The sequence below is a fragment of the Anolis sagrei genome, chromosome 1, assembly GCF_037176765.1.
Source record: "Anolis sagrei isolate rAnoSag1 chromosome 1, rAnoSag1.mat, whole genome shotgun sequence".
Classification (NCBI taxonomy): Eukaryota; Metazoa; Chordata; class Lepidosauria; order Squamata; family Dactyloidae; genus Anolis; species Anolis sagrei.
The window spans coordinates 221,415,305-221,436,168 of record NC_090021.1 but is presented as its reverse complement, the minus strand read 5'-3'; the positions used below and the strand labels follow the sequence as shown (position 1 = coordinate 221,436,168).

The following is a 20,864-nucleotide window of genomic DNA, read 5'->3' as shown; positions in this document are numbered from 1 at the left end:
AATTCCAACTCTGTCAAGAATCTGTGCCATTCTTCTGTTTTTCAAAGAACAGCTGGGTTGCCTTTCGGCACGGTTCCTGGTTTCTTATCTTAATTTGTTTTTCTGGCTATGTGCCTGAAGAAGACTTTAAACCCCCAACAGCTAATAATTCTACCCTGTCTATATTATTTACATTTAACCTTCTAATTCATAATGAGATAGAAAATTGTTTTAGACGTCTGGTTCAAGGAGGAAGGACCCAAAATGCAAAATGTACATTATTGTTGTTGATAAATCATAAGGAGTTTCCCATGATACCAAATTCAATCCACAGATGAAATACATTTGATTAGTACAAAAGATCTTCATATGAAAAAGATATTTATATAAAACAGATTGCAGTATTATTTAAAATCCTTCTGTTTGATATCTAGTCATTTACATGTTAGGGCCTATAAAGCCCTAAATGGTCCTGGCCCAGTTAACCTGTCCAAATGTATCTCCTTGGCCACGGTAGTCCACGCTCTGGTTACATCCCGTCTTGACTACTACAACGCTCTCTACGTGGGGTTGCCTTTGAAGACAGCCCGGAAGCTCCAATTAGTCCAACGGGTGGCAGCCATGATACTAACAGGAGCGGGGCGCAGGGAGCATACAACTCCTCTGCTGCACCAGCTCCACTGGCTGCCGATCTGCTACCGGGCTCAATTCAAAGTGCTGGCGTTGGCCTTTAAAGCCCTAAACGGTTCTGGCCCAACTTATCTATCCGAACGTATCTCAACCTATCAGCCCACCAGGACCCTAAGATCTTCTGGGGAGTCCCTGCTCTCTATCCCGCCGGCTTCACAAGTGCGGCTGGCGGGAACGAGAGACAGGGCCTTTTCTGTGGTGGCCCCTCGGCTTTGGAACACCCTCCCCATAGAGGTAAGATCAGCCCCCTCGCTGATGGTGTTTCAGAAAAGATTGAAGACATGGATGTTTAAACAAGCATTCGGTTAATCCGTTGCAACGAATTATGATGACTAAAGGACTGGTAATCATGGACGATGAATTTGGATTGCGACTCCAGTTACGAGATGCATTGGATGGTTATTGGTGGCCCAATAATTTGTATTGTATATGTGTTTTATGCTTTTAAACTGAATATTGTTGTTTTTTAAGTGTTGTAAACCGCAATGAGTCGCCGATTTAGGCTGAGATATTAGCGGTATACAAGCACATTAATAATAATAATAATAATAATAATAAATAAATAATTTTACGAACCATCAAGGAGGTTAAGATCATCTGGGGAGGCCCTGCTCTCAGTCCCACCACCCTTGCAAGTGCGGTTGGTGGGGATGAGAGATAGGGTCTTCTCAGTGGTGGCTCCTCGGCTGTGGAACTCCCTCCACAACGAAATCAGATCTGCCCCCTCCCTCCTGGCCTTTCATAAAAAAACTCAAAACCTGGCTATGGGATCAAGCATTTGAGCAGTAGATGTAGCAACTAGAAAGAAAGTGATTTTATGTGACCCTCAATGGACTGACCTTGGACTATGATTCTGAACTGCCGGAACTTTAAAATGAATGTTTATAATTGTTTTTATCTGTTGTTTTAATTGTAATTGTTTATTTTAATTTATGTGTTCAGCATCTAATGGCTGAGTTGCGGTAAAGCTGCCCCGAGTCCCTCTCCGGGGGGTGAGAAGGATGGGGTACAAATGCGTGAAATAAATAAATTTTCATAACTGGAAAGTGGGTGAATCATGCAATGGTTGTGCAAAGGCCAGAAAGAGCTTAGCTACGTCATCTGCTTGTATAGATTAGGCTTGATTCATATGAGCTGTGGCAACACTCAATAATATAAATTAATAAGTTATAAATATACATGATTAAGTTTCTTTTAAAAGGTGGAGAAACAGAACTTGAAAATGGTATTGACTAAAATAGTCAATGTGTCCATATTCATATAAATCAGGATGTTCAAGGACTGAAGGTAATTGATATTGAACTAAAATAACAGAAAACAGGGCAGTCTGCTCTTTTCAAATGCTCTGTCAATTTTCCCCTTTGCATCTAATATGGGTCACTGTTGGAGGTAAGAATCTAAGACCATTGATCTGGCTCGGTATATCTCCTCTAATGTCATTGCAGTTTACAGACTTCCTCTGTAGTGCCACACACCTGGAGCTGGATGTTTCCAAGCAGAGTTAAGCAGTAATACTGACAGCGGACTCAGTTTGAACTGAAGCTAACATATGTCAGCTCTTTCTTTCCTGGTATGTAAGAGGAAGAGCCACTGCACTAGGAGAGCAATTGCAGGTCTAGCTCATCATAGTGAAAGAACAGAACTGGAAGCATAAATATTCAGTCAGTTCACGAAAGCAATGGCTGTTCAAAGTGAAAATTTCAGAGAAATCTTTTTGAAATTAATTCCCATTACTGTAGCTGGGCTCTGATCAGCTCTTCCACTGTACTTTTCTTCATTTCTCATTGATCTCTGCTGCTTGGGTGAGCTTTATCCATATGTTCTTGAGGAGAGGATGATTCTTAGGTATACAATTTACAGATCATACAGATTACTGCTGTGGAGCATGCACACTGGTAAAGAGAGGAACAGCCAACATTATTTCATTGCTTAATGGGTCTCTGCTGAATTATCACGCATGGAAATCCATCAAAGTCATGAAGAGCTATGTTAGTACATAGGCAGCAACATCTGTAAAGGTTTAAGGAGGCTTTCTAGCGGAGAAAGCTCCTTGCAATGAGAGCCTCGGTAAAACAGACTGTCTTCAATATTGTTTTTCCACCAACGAATTGATTAATTGACCTACCATGGAGCTAAAACACCTCGGTTAATCAAAAAAAGAACAAAACAAACTTTTAAAGTCATTTTGTAAGATTACTTGAGCTAATGGAAGTATGATGTGTGTCACACACACACACACACATACACACTCATTAGGAAATGTAATTGCAGCAGAATGCATTTTCAGGCTGCTGTGTACTTTACTATCTTCCTGTATTCAACTTTCAACAGGAATTCGCAGGACTTCACTGGCATTAAATCTGTTGCTAACATTTATTGATGAACCACTTCCCGAATGCATGCTGTACTTCTACAGTTTTCACCCTTATATGGATTTGGATTGATGACAGAGTATATCTGACCCACAAAACTGGCCCAAGGTGAGGACTGCTCATACTTGTTTTTACCACTAAATGTCCCCAGCAGAAAATAGTACACTATGTCTATACTATAGTGATTTTGTTGGCCGAGTCAGAGAGCTCAGTGTCTCCCATAACAATTGCTTTCAACCAGTTTAGAAATCATCTGTCTTCAAAAATGACACAATAGCTATGGATCTCAGTGCACCATGTATAAGGGATGCCATTCTCAAGCTACAAATTCCAAAGAAATCTTGCTAATAGTTAAAAGGGAACAAACAGTCCAAGATCTACAGCCCAAAGTTCGGTGGGCCCTTGGTATCTGCTGGAGTTTGGTTCCAGAACCAATCATGGATAACAAGTTATATTACATACAATGAAGCAGTAGTAAAATGGTGTCCTTTGTATGAAATGGGTTTTTAAAAATACCCTTTCAAGCTGTGGATATGGAAGGTGCATTGTCTTGATATTCAAAATGAATCTATTGCTAATAGAAAAGACCAGCCTCTGAGTTTAGCACACCAGCTGCAACTGCAGTAAATCTTGCCAACCGAAAAGATTGACAGTTTGAGCTCCTGAACTTCAGCCCAGCTCCACGCCGACCTAGCGGATTGAAAACAGCAATGTGAGTAGATGAATAGAAAGTGCATTAAGCATGGAGGTATTTTAGGCATGGCATTCGGGGGACAGTTTACAAACAAACAAAGCTCTTTGGCAAGGAGATGGAGTGACAGCACCCCCCTGTGGCCAGAACCAAGCACAGCCTCCAAAGATGCCGAATGATGAGCAAAAGCCTCTATATATATATATATATATATATATATATATATATATACCTCTATGTGTTGCATGTTTTGTTATTGTATAATCAGCACTGAATTTTTGCCATATATGTGTTCTGTGATCTGCCCTGAGTCCCCTTCAGGGTGAGAAGGATGGAATATAAGTACTGTAAATAAATAAATAATAAAATAATGCTTGGCACAAAAAAATCAGGACATGAACTTAATATGTATGCCTGTTTCTTGAATACTGAAAACTGAGAATTGCTACTATGGCTTTAACGTGAGGGATGTTGGAGAACAAGACAAAAATCTTTGATATTCTAACAGTATATAACTTATTGTTATTGCTGTCTTTATCTCCCCCATGATTTGGACTCATGGCTGCTTAAAATTTAAATCATACAAATTAAACATTATAGCACAATCTATTCATCATATTAGATCAATTTACAACATACTCTTTAAAACATTTTATAAAAACAGCTAAAATGCTGCAATTTAAAGTGCTTTTCTTAAAAGCCGCTTGTTTCAAAAGCCTATTTAAACAAAATTCCTTCATCTACTGCTAGAAGGACAGCAAAGAGGAGACCAATCTAGCAATCATCCCACGGTGGGATGTCTGTGTGGTAATATGCAAAAGAAGCTTTTTGTTTCCTCCAAGACGTTATGTTTAGAAGTAAATTTGGAGGTAACCACAAGACATGGTGTGCATTGTGAGAGACTGCTTTTATTTGATTGAAGAGCAGATGTCATAGGGGCCTATTGTGCTTGTTGTTCAATCAGAAACAGACTCCTATTGCTCTCTGCTTCCACAGTATCTGCTAATGGTAAAGAGCTGGATTTGCACAGATCAAGATAAATCAGAACAAGATCATGCAGAAAAGTAGAAAAAAATTACAGCTTGTCTAAAAAAAGAAACAGTTTTGTAGAAGCTCAAGCTCAAGCAGAGCAAAAACTATATTTCTGAATAAAGTTTACCATGTATCAACATTATCCCGGTCGTTCACTGAGTGATAAGCTACCAAGTAGCACACCTGTATTTGTGAGTCAGGCATAAGCAACTGACCTAAGAGCCATCATGAAGAATTAAAATGTTCCACTGACATGTTGGCAGAGATGCAGCTAAACAGGCACTTGCACATGTGGCTAGACCAGGCCCTCCAAGTGTTTTGGACTTCAACTCCCACAATTCCTAACAGGCTTGAGTATTCAAGAGTGTATAACTTCTCGTATCATATGATCGAATTGCAGCCATCATGAAGGAAAAAGTGCATTACTGTGAGGGTCCTTTATTAATCTTTTTGTTTAGCAATAACAGGTGGTCTAAATACTCTAAAAGCATCAGATCCCATCTGATCTTAGAAGCGAAGCGGGGTCAACTTTTCAGAAGAAGGGACTGGCAAAACCGTGTATTCCTTTGCCTAGGAAGTCAACAGGTAATTTGAAGAAACAAAGAACATAATTTCATTTTGTTTGAACGTCTGCAAGAAAATCACTAAGAACTAGAAAGGACACAAGTTAACTGAAGTTGATTGCTGGGCAAAGATTTGAGACTTAGTCCTCATGAAAACGTTGCTGCATACCATAAGAGCAACAAAGCATTTTGATACCAATGAAATATTGCTCATGACTTCTTTTACTTAAATAATATGTTAAAAATAGTGACAATAGCCTTGTAAATCAGCCTCATCAACTTACCTTCTTGCTTCAGTCTAACACTGGACAGTTTATTATGAACCATGGTATCCTCTATTTAGCTATTCAATGATGAATTGCTACAAAGAATTGTATGTCACCTCTTATGTTGTTCTCATTGTTCATGCCATTGTGTTGATCATTAATGCACTGCAAATTATGATAAATACCACGAAAAGATGACCTTTTACAGTTTTTTTAAGGATTTTGACTCTTAGCACCAGAACACATGGCTTTCTTAAACTAACAAAATGCAAAAACGAAGAAACAGGAAAATGTTTCTGATTGTTCCACAGACATCTATCACCACCTTTAGTTAGATGTTCTACACATCTATGATCTTCCAGCAGCCACAGATTTCCATCTGCTTCCAAGAGACTTTCAGTTATTTCTCAAAGCACTACTGCTAACTGTGCTGTTACTATGTCACCACAAGTTACTGTAATTAAATTAAAAATTCCAAAGTTGATTTGAAAAATAATGAATACAAGTAAGATTCAATTTTTACAATAAATGTATTATTAAATAAACAAATGAATCTTAAAGAAAATAAATGGATTAATTTTGAGATTAAAGTTTAAATTAAAAATTAATTGGCTGAGTCTGAATAGTGGGGCATATAAAGGCACTTTAATTAGTCAATACATGAAAAGGTAATATAAGTATAATAACCTTAAAATAAAAATATATTTTTTATGTTTTAATTCTGTTTTAATATAGTTTACCTATTTTAACTTTTTATTTGTGTATATTGCTAATTCGTATGTATTTTAACTTTTTTTTAAAAAAAAATCCCTAAATGTTAAAAGTTAATTTTTAAAACTCTTTCAAACAAATTACCAAGCAAACAATGCAGCCTTGAAGCACCTCACCAATCTTGAAAGTTGTCTATGGCTTTGCAAACATGGCTCAAAAAGCTTGGTCAAAAGTGCCGCGGGACTTTCTTTTTTCACCCCTTAAAAAAATTAACTAAGCAAAAATGGATTTAAAGGTCCTGATATGCACCTCAACAGCTGGATGGTGTTATGTGTCTCAAGGCCATGGAAACCATGCATTCATTTTCAATTTTAGTAAAAGATTATTGAAATATGTTTTTGTCAAATTTCCCAAAAAGGTAGCATCTATACCCAAAATGGAGTGTTTTTTTCTCTCCAAAGTAAACTGAGGCATGTTGTTTGCAAGTGTCTTTAAAGTGACCGATCAACTTGTGGTGACTCCATGAATTCACAGGGTTTTCTTAAGCAAGGAAAACTCAGAGGGGATTTTGCCAGTTTCCTCCTCTGAAATATAGAATCTCATTAATCTGAAGAGTCAATGGGACAGCCAGGGCATGATGGTGGCGGTTAATTACAAATTGAAATGAATAAGAGGACTATTAGACAGGTCACAGTGATGTCAATTATTTGGATTTTGAGACTTATCTTATTCATTAAAGAATCAATGACGGGCATTAAACTGCATCCATTCAGTTAATGTAAATAACTAAGAATTTCAATTCACAGATCACTTTACACAGAATGTTCTGGTGACATAATTGAAAGCAATGAATGGTTATATACTACTTTATCGAATATGATCTAAGATTAATTTTTATTTTAAAATAAAAATGAGAGAGCAGGATACAAATCTGTCCAAGAGAGGAGTTTTCCATCCTTCTGAAATCTGCCTGGTAACAAGAGGAATTCTGAAAGGTGTAGTGTTCGACAGGTAATAACTATCCATAGGTCTCAAAATCAGTGATGTACCAAAATATACCATACGTTGTCTAGTGCTGAATCTCATGTTAAATACCTCTCTATATTACAGAAGTCTGGAGCAAATGTGGGAGGAAAGAACTGCTGTGATGCAGAAGCTCTAATGGAACAAAATATAAACCTAACCTGCCACTGAGATTTTAAAGAAATAGGATTTGTTACAACAGTTAGTCGGATGCAAAGGAGATATAAGCAATATAGTAATATATATATATATTTAAGCAGTTCCAGGAAATACTGATATAAATGTGATTCTTAGCTGAATCTGCCTAATATGTCACAGCTTTCCGAAAGGAGAGGAGGAGAGATAAGAGACAGGTATTGTACCAATCCCCTTTTGGGGCATTTTATTAATCCTAATTCCATTCTACTTTATCTTTACCAGTGTTCCCAAGTTATCTCTGGAAGTAAGCTCCTTCCTCACATATATACTGTCTGGACTGTTAGGTGATAAGAGAAAATGATGCCGTTTCCCAAGTTAGCCCAGATGGTCTTAATGCTGTTTTAATTCACAGGGTGTTCTTACCATTAAGCCACTTGGAGTTGTACTGTGCTGTTCTAAGAGGCGGGACATTTCCTAGGCTGCGGTAAATAGCCGGATCTCGTCCAGAGAAATCAATAACAGTTGCAGCATAGAGTTCTCCCTGTGATGTGATCACAGCTGTGGAGTTGTGCCGAGGGTCATAGGGGCAACGAGCGACCCCATTTATTTTCTCAATTATTCTGCTAAGGTTTCCTATCTGTAATCAAGAAATGTTAGATGACACGTTGTAATGAGGACAAAATGACAAATATAACAAAAGTGTAGAACTGATACATCTGGTGATCGTGTAACACCCACTACACCTTTAGATTACTACTAATCCTGGATAACACTGCTTTTACCAAAGACAAGGCTTATAATAAAATGACCTGGTTGAGATCTGGCATTTATAAGTGTACCATATCTGCCTTCTTTACATAAAGATAAATACTACTGCTACAGAACAATGTTGTTATTTTCTCCCCCAAAACATATGACTCTAGATCAGTGGTGGTTAAATGTGGATAATGTGGCCACATGCAGCACTCAGTTGTAAGCCCCCCCCCCCCCAAGAGGTAAGCAAATATATGGGGCTAGTTTTGGCCCATTTTCAAGCCTCCTGGGTCATCATGATTGACTTCATCATAGACTAAAGTCTACAAAAGCTTGGACTACCTTTTTTTTACTCTCAGTTTGTCTTAAATATGCTACAAGATCCCTTGCATCCTGAGCCAGAAAAACATGGCTCTGTATTTTGAATTCTATCAGTCTGATATAGCAAGGTGTCTCTTGAAGATCTAATGAGTGGGCAATTCATGCATGAAAAAGGTTATCTTTCAGACAACCTGGTACAAAAGTGGCTTAACAGCTTAATGCCACCTTTAAAACAAACTCAGAAATAAACAGGAGGTCAATGCAGTGGGTTTTTTTTTTAATGAGAGAATTACATGCTTCCTATATGCAGTCCTCATTAGCAGTTTGGCCCCAGTAAATTCTGGACAAATGCTGTTTCTGGGTACAACTCACAAGCTTAAACCAAATATGATTTAACGAACATATGCACAACCATTGTCAGGAACATGAATACCAATGAACACTCTACAGAGGCATAACTATTAATGGCTAATATCTGGTCACCCACTCAATTACATTTTATACTTAATGATGTCTTCATTTTTGCATTATTTTATTATGCATAATTGGGTTTGACCAAACGGATATTGTACCATGCCATTTACCTTCCAGCTGCTATTTCTCCTCTCTTTTTTGCTATATAGCTATGCTTCTTTCAGAATTCTTTTAGAATAATACTAACTTTCTTCCATTTGCCTTTACTTTTTCATCTCTGCTCTGCTGAGCATGAAAACTGACCATTTATAATCTGCAATTTGTTTCCTCACAATTCATTTCCATTCCACCCTCTCACTCATCCTGAAAGACGAGAAGTACAATTTACCTGTCTGCTGCAACACACCGGCGAAAAAGCATTGGTGCCACAAGTGAAAACTTTCTTGCCATAAACAATCAGAACACGAACGTAGTTCTGGCATTCCTCCTGAATCAAAGGTAGAAAAAGACACTTTGAATAAAGCGGGCTTTAGCATGTGTTCGTACTTTTCTGAAACTTAATTCCAAACAATGATTTGGATGCAAATTCCCTTCACTGGGTAAATATATTCAGGCCATGGAAGATATGGGCAGAGGAAACCAAAATTCAAGAGCTTAGTGAAAGCTGATGCATCCATCTTCTGGACAGCCACATATTCTGCTCCCCTGCTCTAAAAATCTGCCCTGAAGGCCACTCAAGAATAATGAGATCAAGTGATGATACACAACACATACAGTGCTGAGAACTGAATTTCTCCAAATATAAGTTTGGAGAAATTCAGTTGAGGCTAAGCAATGATATCACAGAAATGGAAGAGAGAACCCCCAAATTCTGGACATCAAGTCATGTTAAAGTCCTCCAATCCCCAAATATAATAACACAGAAAAGAGCATGAACTTTTTACTAACTAGCATTTAAATACCCACTCTCAAAATAGTCAGGGCTCAGTCTATATGCAAATAAATAAACTTCAAGAAAACATTTTGAAAGTGTTGGTGATTACAGATCTTGATCTGTTTTGATATTTTAGAGCCAATCCAGTGAGACTGCACATGATACAAATACATCTCTGTCCACTGAGCAGACCTGAACAACTAAGCTAACTACATTCCATCTGCCACATAACCAGGTTTTGCCAATTCTCAAGCAGATAGCAAAAAAAAAAAAAAAAAAAATAGCCTTGTGGTGAAGCCACTATAAATGGTTGCAGAGGAAAATTCAGCATGGCAACACTTACATTATGCTCTTTCCGAAAGGATATAAGCTACCAACAGAGGAAAAGGGTAAGAAAGGTATTACAACGAGCAGCGGGGCTGAAGTGGAAAAAGTCTGGATGCAGTGTATAACGATAAAGAAATCTTTGCTGACTATTTTTTTATAATTCAGCTCTACGCGGTCCTGGGAAAATGCATTTTCATAAAAACTAACAGCCTATGTATGATGTATTTTTTTTTAAAAAAAAATCAATTAGACTATTGGAAAACTGCAGCATGATGACATACAACCCAACCACTTGCAAAAAAAAATATTCAGCATATTTCATGCATGAAGATCAATACTTTTGTTCGATTGTCTATTCCACCAACAAGAACCTAGCATTTGATAAATCAGCTACATTCAAGCAACATGGACACTGGAGCAAAACACAGGTGATGCTTCAGCTGCCACACAAAGGGGCATGATGACTAATGCTCCTATAACCAGCTTAACAGGATTCTCCTCCACCCCATCAATAATAGCAGAGCCATACAGCAACTTCGGTGTGAATATTGTTCTCCACAATCTATAAAACTGCTTTCATACTCTGTCCTCTAGCCTCTCCTGTCCAGAAATGTCAGAAAACTGATTGCAGCCATAAGCTTAGAGTTCTAGGTAGAAAAAAAATGAAATCATACCTAAATTACTGCAGGCTGGTACAACTACTAGTTGTGTATTTCAGTTTATGTGAACACTGGAAGGGAAGGAATTTCATCATAGGTGGGAAAATAATTTGCTACAAACACATAGAAATGCCATAGGTTTTTTTATTTTTTTAACTTCACATCCTCCTCATCCTCTGGAGTCTAGAACTCCCCATTAATTGAAACCTGCAGCTGTGGATCCAGCTCTTTTCTTCTGTGAGTGAAACACCTAGTTTCTAGATTCCTACCTCAAAACGCTGTGCGATGCTAAATATTTCCCAAAGGATCTCATTTATATACATTTCAACAATATAAATATTGTATTGTCGAAGGCTTTCATGGCTGGAATCACTAGGTTCTTGTGGGTTTTTTCGGGCTATAGATCCATGTTCTAGAGGCATTTCTCCTGACATTTCGCCTGCATCTATGGCAAGCATCCTCAGAGGTAGTGAGGTCTGTTGGAATTGTCAATCCACACCATCTTGACTGGAATGGAGAGAAGGGGATTTTAAGTTCTAGGACAGCACTCTTTCCTGCCATTTATGATATGGAAATCAACTTACTGAAAGGCCATCCATAAGAAAAGCTCTCTGCAAACAAGGTGCCAATATGTCCTTGCTGTCTTATCAAAGACCCTAACAGGAACTGGAGCAGATCTGAACTGCTGCAGAAGGCCTTGGGAAGACTCACAATGAGCAAGTCAAAACTGCCATGTTCCTTGGAGACACTTCACATACTTTGCTTCTCAGTTCCATTATGTCTCGATCAGATAAAACAGGATCAGATTTGAAGTTCCCTTCAGACTGGAAACAAGGCTTCAGATTTGGCAATTCATCACATTATCTTTCAGGAACAGATAAACTGTGGGTTATTGTACATGGGCCTATCAGATGGAGCCTTTAAAAACAAAATCGTATGTGCCTGAAGCTAAAATCTTATAATCTCATCCTCCAGTGGACCTTCCTCCAACTTCATTGTAAGCCAGCAAACCCATTGAGCCAAAAATTCAGATTTGGCAATTCTTTCAGAAACAGATAAACTGTGGGTTATTGTACAAGGGCCTATCAGATGGAGACTCGTAAAATAAAATTGTATGTGCCTGAAGCTAAATTCTTATAATCTCAACCTCCAGTGGACCTTCCTCCAACTTCATTGTAAGCCAGCAAACCCACTGAGCCAAAAAAAGGGTTAGGAACGCCCTCTATCTGATGTGGTCAGATGGCAGCTACAAGTAACTTAGATGTTCAACATTTGGGTGTACAATAAAACTAGAATACTCAAATCTGAAGTTTTAGGAGTTCATAATTGTATTAACTCAGCATGGTAAATAACACAAGAGCCTGTTTTAATAGTGCTATTCAATCTATACAGGACATTGGTCCACATTATGTAACATTTATCCAAGCTCTCCTTCTATTCATGTGATTATAGCATAGCCTGCATATCCATGAATGGCTTGAGTTCCTGACCAAAGTGTATGCTACTACAGTGGTCCAATGGGCTACTACTCATCCATGTAGGGATTGGTGGGTTACTCACCTATAACCATGTTTCTTCGAGTGGTACTCTGTGAATTCACACATGTGGAGTGTCTACGCCTGCGCAGGCACTCCACATGTGTGCATTCACAGAGTCCATGAAGAAAAATGGTAATTGATTTAAATGCAGAGGGCAGAAAACACTGTTGATTGCACTAGGTATACAAAAACAGCATTTACAGTTACATTATGTAATACATATTAAGTACATAATATATGCAAAACACTATGGGATAATAAGCATGTGTTATTTTCAAGGATCTACCATCCAAGTCTAACCTCAAGCTTACTAAGAGAAATATGGCATTTATATCACAGGATATCTATATTGAAGTAGACCCCTGTGATGGAATGCCATAAGAGTTTATAAAATTCACACAAACTTTCACCTATTAGATATTTTTGTTTACAAGGATGTGCTGGTTTTTGGTTTTGTTAAAATGTCTCAAACATTGTGTTATACTATATAGCAATGGTTCCCAACTGGTGGGGCGCGGCCCACTAGTGGGTCACAAGACCTAAAATAAGGTCAGGAAAATGGGTGCCTTAGGTACATGCCGCTGTTGGAGGACAGCGAGAGAGAGAGAAGGAGAGAAGGAAGGAAGGAGATGCCAGTGCATTGCCCTCAGCCTTACCAGCGCTTTCTCGGGCTTGGGAGGCTTCCCAGGCTAAGGTGGAGAAGGCTCACCCAGTGGCATATGCAAGGGAGCAAGAGAGAAGGAGAGTCCCCCAAAGTTGTTGTTGTTATTATTGTTATTATTAGCTCATATTGCCAAACACAAGAGTTGCACTGGGAAAGCAGCCCTTTGTAAAACCCTGTTTAGTCCCCCCCAAAGTTGTTGTTGCTGTTTTTATTATTATTATTATTATTATTATTATTTTATTTATTTATTTATTTATTTACTGTCCTTGTATACCGCCGTTTCTCAGCCTAACTGCCGACTCAACGCGGTTTACAACAAAATATACAGTGCACAGTATACAATTAAAACCATAAAAAACATAATACACAATATTACACGTAAATCACAATCCAATACATCTCCTAACTAAAATCCTGGTCCAATTTCATCATCCATATTACCAATCCGTAATCAACACATTCATTGCACCGAATTAACCAAATGCCTGCTTGAACATCCAAGTTTTTAGTCTTCTTCGGAATACCATCAGCGAGGAGGTTGATCTTACCTCCATGGGAAGGGCGTTCCAGAGCTATTACTACTACTACAATTAGTTCCCATTGCAAGACACAAGAGTTGTAATGGGAAAGCTGTCCTTTGTAAGACCCTGGTTTAGTCCCCCAAAGTAGTAGTAATAATAATAATAATAATTATTATTATTATTATTAACAACTACCATTACCACACATCAGTTCTAACAGGAAAGCAGTCCTTTGTAAGAACCTGTTTAGTCCCCCGTTGCTGCTGTTGTTGTTAAATAATAATAGTGACAGTTTCTTTGGTATCGCACTCCGCTTCTTGTATATTTTTCAACATCAGCCCCTCTCCCCCTTTTTTACACGAGCATTAACAAATTTACAGATAATAATACAGCCCAACCAAAAAAAAAAAAATTCTTGGTGTCTTTGTTTTTAGACCTGTTCCTGGGGTCCTTTGGGGTGCTGATTCAGAAAATTGCATTGGACAGACCACATCAGCTCTAGATGATTAAATATGGTATTCTGTGGGTGAGCAGATGGCGACTACTGGATGGCGTATGTCCTGTATCAGAAACCAGAGCTGATGTGGTCTACCCAATGCAATTTTCTGAATCAACACTCCAAATAACCAAACTGAATCTAAAGTTGACCAAAAACCAATTCGTAACTCTTTTGGTACTAATGCTGGAGAGGGGTAATATAATATTTGAATGTTTTAAAAAACATTTAAATTTGAATGTTTTAAAAAACTGTATAGGATCAGTGCTATAGAAAATCCATTAAAAAAACAGATTGAGTGAGAGGATGCAATTGCCCCTCCAACTACATAAATGCCCATTGAGGTATACTGTATTGTTGGGAAACATTTTGTCCCTGGGAAGTTAAGTTGTAACTTGCATCATCCCTAGGAATTATAGGCAATGGTGAGAAATATGGGAGCTACAAACCAGCAATATCTGGGAGCCAATGGATTGCCCACTGTTAATATAAAAAGCAATCAGGCAATTATTTTCTATGTGCTTCCCAGAGCCCTATATTTGTTGCAAGTCAGTTACACTCAATGAAATTGACTGTAATAGAATCTTAAGGGGGAAAAACACTGTCTAGAGACTTAGTTGGAAGTCTTTAACAGTTGGAGGAAAACAGGCTTCCACTCTGTCTTTTCAAAAACATTTCATTTGGAAGCACAGAGAAACTATTTTAATATGTTTGTTGCCTTCTGTTCTAATTTTCTTTGAACACCTTGCAGGCTGCAAAACACTGTTATTAACATTCTCTCAGATATTTATATTTATTTCTTTAGACATACAATTTCATTAATCAGTTTTGCCCAGTGTCCCAGCCAAGCTGTCTTCTCTTGGCATGCATAAGATACCAAACAGGATTTACTAATGATTTTCTGTCTGTTGTTTGTTTTTAATGTCTGCGAGGCTCTTTATTGCAAAAGCTTACAAGCCATTTTTAGGAAAGACGGAGAGGACTGGCACTGCATTTCACAGTGAACAAGGAAAGGAAAGGGTTTCAGCCATTGAGAAAATACATTGCTACAGCGGCTTAAGTCCTGACGCATTGTCTGTCCTGTCTAGAGCAGATGGTTCATTTTTTAAAGCTTTACCTTATGACATCTTTCCAAGTCAATAAATCAAAGGACATGTCTTAGTGCAATAAGACAAAAGATGTGGCTGAAAACATTTCACTTTTTATACACAGGACAGAGACCAATCAGATGAGCTAGAAAACCCAAACAGAACTGGACTGAGGACAGAAAGGGCTGGATGGGAAAAGAAAGACATTTGACCTCTCTTCTCCCTTCCTCACAATAGCTCAAGGAAGTTCACAGCCTTACAAGCAAACAAGGTTTAAATCACAGCTGATAAATATCTAAAATCATAAAACAAATCACAAATATCTAAAACCATGTTTAAAGCAACGTTGGGTATAGTGTTCCACTTCAAGGTATCCCCTTTTTTGTGTCAGGAGCGACTTGAAAAACTGCAAGTTGCTTCTGGTGTGAGAGAATTGGCCATCTGCAAGGATGTTGCCCAGGGGGCACCCAGATGTTTTGATGTGTTACCATCCTTGTGGGAGGCTTCTCTCATGTTCCCTCATTATTATTATTATTATTATTATTATTATTATTATTATTATTTATTTATTAACTTTATTTGTACCCCACTAGCATCTCCCGAAGGACTCAATGCGGCTTACAAAGGCCAAGGCCTCAAAACACAACATAACAATACACAACCTAAAGCAAATTAAAAAATTAAAAACAGTTAAAGCAAAATTAAACAGCAAGCAATAAACAATACACCAAGACACAATAAAACTGGGCCGGGCCAGAGTAATGGGTACAGATTAAAAGTGCTGAAGTGACAGGTGATATGTAAGGATTATAGAGTAAGTGCAGTGTGCCAGCAATCTTAATTCTAATAAAGTGCTTCTGGGACTTGTTATTGGAGTTTTCCTATTCTGGAAAGGCACATCGGAACAGCCAGGTCTTCAAGTTCTTTCTAAAGACTGCCAACATAGGGGCCTGTCTAAGATCTTTGGGGAGGGTGTTCCAGAGTCGGGGGGGGGGCACCACAGAAAAGGCCCTGTCTCGTGTCCCCACCAAACACGCCTGCAACGCAGGCGGAATAACGAGCAGGGCCTCTCCGGATGAACGCGTGGGTTCGTACACGGAGATGCGATCACGCAGGTAGGATGGTCCCAAACCATTTAGGGCTTTGTAGGTAAGCACCTGCACCTTAAATTCGGCTCGGAAAGTAAACGGCAGCCAATGGAGCTCCTTAAACAGGAGGGTTGACCTCTCTCTGTAAGGAGCACCAGTCAACATCCTGGCCGCTGCCCGTTGGAGCTGGAGCTGACAGAGGGAGCTCATCCGCAAAGGAGATTTTAAAAAGATATAAGATCAGCTGGGGAGGATTAATTTTTGACAAACCCATGCTGTCCCCTACTGATCACTGCATTGTCATCAAGATACTTGCAGACACATTGCTGTATAATCAGTTCTGTTTTTTTTTTTTCTGGTACTGGGAATAAGTTGACTGCTTTATAGTTTCCTGGATACTTTATCTTAAAAAGAATAGGACAATGTTGGCATTTGTGTGGTCTTTTGGTACCTCATGTATTCTCCGGAATTTCTCAAAAATGATAGCAATGGGTTCAGAGAATACATCAGCAAATTCCTTCAGTATTTTGGGATGCAATTTGTTTGGCTTTGCAGATATATATTTATTTGGGTTAGCTAGATGATTCTTAATTAACTCCCTATAAATCTTGATTTGTAATCCAAATCCCTCATCAAGGTGACTGTTGCTCCATGGAAGTATGGAGCTCTCTTCTGGAGGGGCAAATGGAAGAAAAGGAACATTTCTGCCTTTTCATTATGATAGCATTTTGGCATTCTTATTGACCATTGACTCCACTGTCTCCTTCATCCTTCTGTTGCCTTGAGTGTACCAGGAAAAAAAAACTTTTGTTGTTCTTTGTCTAGACAGATTCAAGTTGTTTTGAGCTTTAGTTTGCCTTATATTGTTTTGGCTTTCTGATGTAACGGAGAAGTTGAGAGCAACAAATTTTCAGGCCGATCAATTTGAATGTAAACAGCTCATAACAAATACAACTGAATCAAGTTAGGAATCCAATTTCAGTCTTATTCTAATCTAATGATGAGAAGATATCTTTTCTGCCATTATTGCATCTATGCAGAGTAATCCAGTGAAGTTTTTTTTATATGGTAGTGGAAATGATACCCTGTTTGTAGGTTCTAGACTGTGTCATCTTGAACCTTCAAACAAACATGGTGACCAATTTGCTAGACATTTTGCAGATAAATTCACATTCAGACACTCATGCTATTGTGATGTTTTTCAGCCTGAATTGCCTGTCAAACTGTTTGGAGGAGTGAGATCAGTCCATTTCTTTGCACTCTTGTCCATCCTGGATTGTGATATCAACCAGGGCTGTTATAAATATCTTGACCTCGGATATGATTTATGCCTTCTTTGTGAAGGTATGCCTGTCATTGTCCTGGAAGAAGCAAAAGTAAGGAAAATCCTTGAACAATCTAGTTTAGATCCAATGGTTTCAAATAATCACTGCTCTTTGTCACATATGCCATTCTTGGACAAGGTGCTGGAACATGTGGTGGCTTCTCAACTCCAGATAATCTTGGATGAGCCTGATTACTTAGATCCAGTCCAGTCCAGTTTCGAGCATTTTCTGGGAATGTAAATAGCTTTGGTTGTCTTGGTTAATGACTTATATAATTGAATAAATAAAAGAGTGCACCTTAAATCTTTCAACTGTGTTTGTTACATTTGACCACAATATCTATTTGTTTGGATTCACCTTAGATAGGAGAGTATCATAAAGGCTATACTTCTACCAAGAGAAGCATTCTAAAACAGATAGTGGTTTGGTACTTCTATCTGACTCATTAACTCAAGGGAGGCAAATTTTGTTTCCCATTTTTTAAGTGGAAGAACAATGTGTTTCCTTATTGGCCCACTTGTAGGGTGAAATTACAAAGACAAACAAAAAACTTCCGAGAAAAACCTCCGTGGTTGTTCCTGTCAGCAATGGTAAAAACTACTGGGAAGCACACACAAAAATAAGGATTTTGTCCATTAATTCTTTGTATAGAGAACTCTTACAGTACCTATTTATATAGGTATGTGTGGTACACTTCCCTTTTGGTCCCATAAAGAAATATATCAATGTATATCTTTGCAATCAATTTTATTCACTTTTGGAATCTAGTCCAAAAGCAGTGCATAATGTACTTAAACAGTGTCTTTCTTTTCAAGAGCACTAGAAACACTTGTGGGGATTCTCTATTTCTATCAAACTCAGCCAACTAGATCACATCTGAGAAAGATGATATTGGGAGATCCAAGAGTAGCTTATTCAAGACATGTGACAGATCAGTTCATGATTTTTAATTTAAGTACAGAACTGTGCTTTTTTTGAAGTCGCAGTAAAATAAAATCTACAAGTGGCTGAGATTCAGGAACTTGCTGCTAAACAATACAGCCACACCTCAGTTTAAAAAGTGCATGTGTTTCTGAGCATTACTTCTTGGTTTTGTTGAACATGGTTTTGAGTTTCAACATTGCTGTTTTGTATTCTTATGTTTTATTTAATTGTGCTTTTGTCTGGATTGTTATATTTTACTATGCTCTTATTTTAATTGTGTTTTGTTTTAATTGCTTTTTTTGCTTTTATGTTTTGTGGGCATTTTGTTCCATATGTAAGCCGCCCTGAGTCCCTTCAGGGAGATGGTGGCTGGGTATAAGAATAAAATTATTATTATTATTATTATTATTATTATTATTATTATTATTTTACTGGCACGAAATCACAGTATGACACAGCGAACGAGATATATATGCTGGATTTCGTATCACAAAATCACAAGTTGAACACTTCCCAAGCGTCTAGGACTGTGTGATGTATTTTCGAATGATCCGCACAGATCCAAGTAAGGTGGCCTTTTGCAGTTGACAGATCGTGATTTTGTCAATGTTTATTGTTTCCAAATGCCGGCTGAGATCTTTTGGCATGGCACCCAGTGAGCCAATGACCACTGGGACCACTTGTGCTGGTTTATGCCAGAGCCTTTGCAGTTCGATTTTGAGGTCCTTATAACGGCTGAGTTTTTCCTGTTGATTTTCCTCAATGCGACTGTCATCTGGTATGGCAACATCAATAATCCAAACTTTTTTTTTCTTTTCGACAATCATGATGTCTGGTGTATTGTTTTCCAAAATTTTGACAGTCTAGATTGAAAAGTCCCACAGCATTTTCGCGTGTTCATTTTCCACTACCTTGCAGGTTTATGATCCCATCAGTTCTTTACTGCTGGCAGGTGATACTTGTGACATAAGTATCTGGGCTACAGATGATGATAATAATGATGATGATGATGATGATTTGACAGATAATTGGGTATCAGAGGTGCAAATTATATGAACAGAATATGAATAGGTTCCTACACCACAAAAAAAGAAAAAAGCATTTAACATGTTCCAGCCAACACCTGATTCAAAACTGACAATTTCCCCAGTCTTTCTTTGCCACTCTCCCAGCTTGAAAGACAACATGATCACATGTAAAAAAGGTTTTGTTTTTTTTAAAAAAGGAGATTCTTTGTCAGAGGCTTTGTTAAATGAGGTATAGCTGTATAAGAAAATATGTCTTCAGTGTCATCTATTCACTACTTTTTCTTTAATAATGCTCCTGGTCTAAAACCATTTTGTGCCTCGAGTTACATCAAACCATACCTCCCTTTGAGATTGGAATAGATTTAATGAAATCCAATCAAATAATTGTAGAGTGAGCCTTGTAACAGTACCAATTTTATGTGTAATTGCATAATTTCAAACATCTGACATCAGATTTTTGCGGCAAAAAATCGCACACGTTTTAAGAATCTGTAATTTAATTGTGGATTCCATATATCTAGGGGGATAGGTATGTAGGTATGCGGGGCGGGGGGGGGGAGGTTACCTCTGTTTTTCCTTTGCTCTGACAGGATCTTCTGGTGTCTTCATCTGAGCCCCATTCTGTTGCCTAGGGAAACAAAACAGACAAGTCATATAACAATACCATAAACAGTTGCTTCCTGGCCAAGCTTCATTTGAAGAAACAAGGAAACATCTCAAAGTGAGCTATGCCGGCCAATTTGCAACAGACACTGTGGCAGGCTCTCTAGTTGTTAGCATCACTCTTGCTGCGTGCAAAGAAAAGGCAATCGATAAAGAAACCAACCCTCTAGGGGCTGTCGCAACAAATAAAGGAACACAGGAAAACAGTTTTGAAATTTTTGTATAAATGCCACTCCACATTATAATTCAGCTTTAACTAGTTCCAATGATAACCACTTCTCTGAAAGGAATTCGTATTCTTCTAAATATCAGGAACTGAGAATGCTCTGAAATTTAAAACACACTGGCTAACTAGCTATATATCACACGTGTTGAATGCCTCTTGCTTTTAACAACAATGACTGTTAAGAGGTGAGAGACCTGTAACCAAGATTTCCATATTAACTGGGTTATCGGCAGCTGCCAGCAACAAAGCTCATGCAGTTAAAAAGTTTAAAAAGCAATTGGTTATGATATATTTCTAATGGCGCCTAAAATGTAGGTATCATGCATTACAGTTGTTGTTTCAAAAGTGACACTATACATTTCTGACTACATGATGCATACTACTTTTTTTACTTAAATATAACCATTTGAACGCTGCGAACAATTTGCAT

The 20,864-nt window shown here is 38.1% G+C and overlaps 1 protein-coding gene across 9 annotated transcripts in view; it reads right to left on the bottom strand.

Annotated features, from left to right (window-relative positions):
- SEMA5B (semaphorin 5B) overlaps positions 1 to 20,864 on the bottom strand; it is a 498,410-nt gene that overhangs the window by 114,723 nt on the left and 362,823 nt on the right. For all 9 annotated transcript variants that reach the window (XM_067473384.1, XM_067473381.1, XM_067473388.1 and 6 more), the window contains 3 exons: positions 20,111 to 20,173; positions 9,342 to 9,440; positions 7,889 to 8,102 (listed from right to left, as the gene is read on the bottom strand). In XM_067473384.1, coding sequence (XP_067329485.1) covers positions 7,889 to 8,102; positions 9,342 to 9,440; positions 20,111 to 20,173 — 376 coding nt within the window. The remainder of the gene's footprint in view (positions 1 to 7,888; positions 8,103 to 9,341; positions 9,441 to 20,110; positions 20,174 to 20,864) is intronic.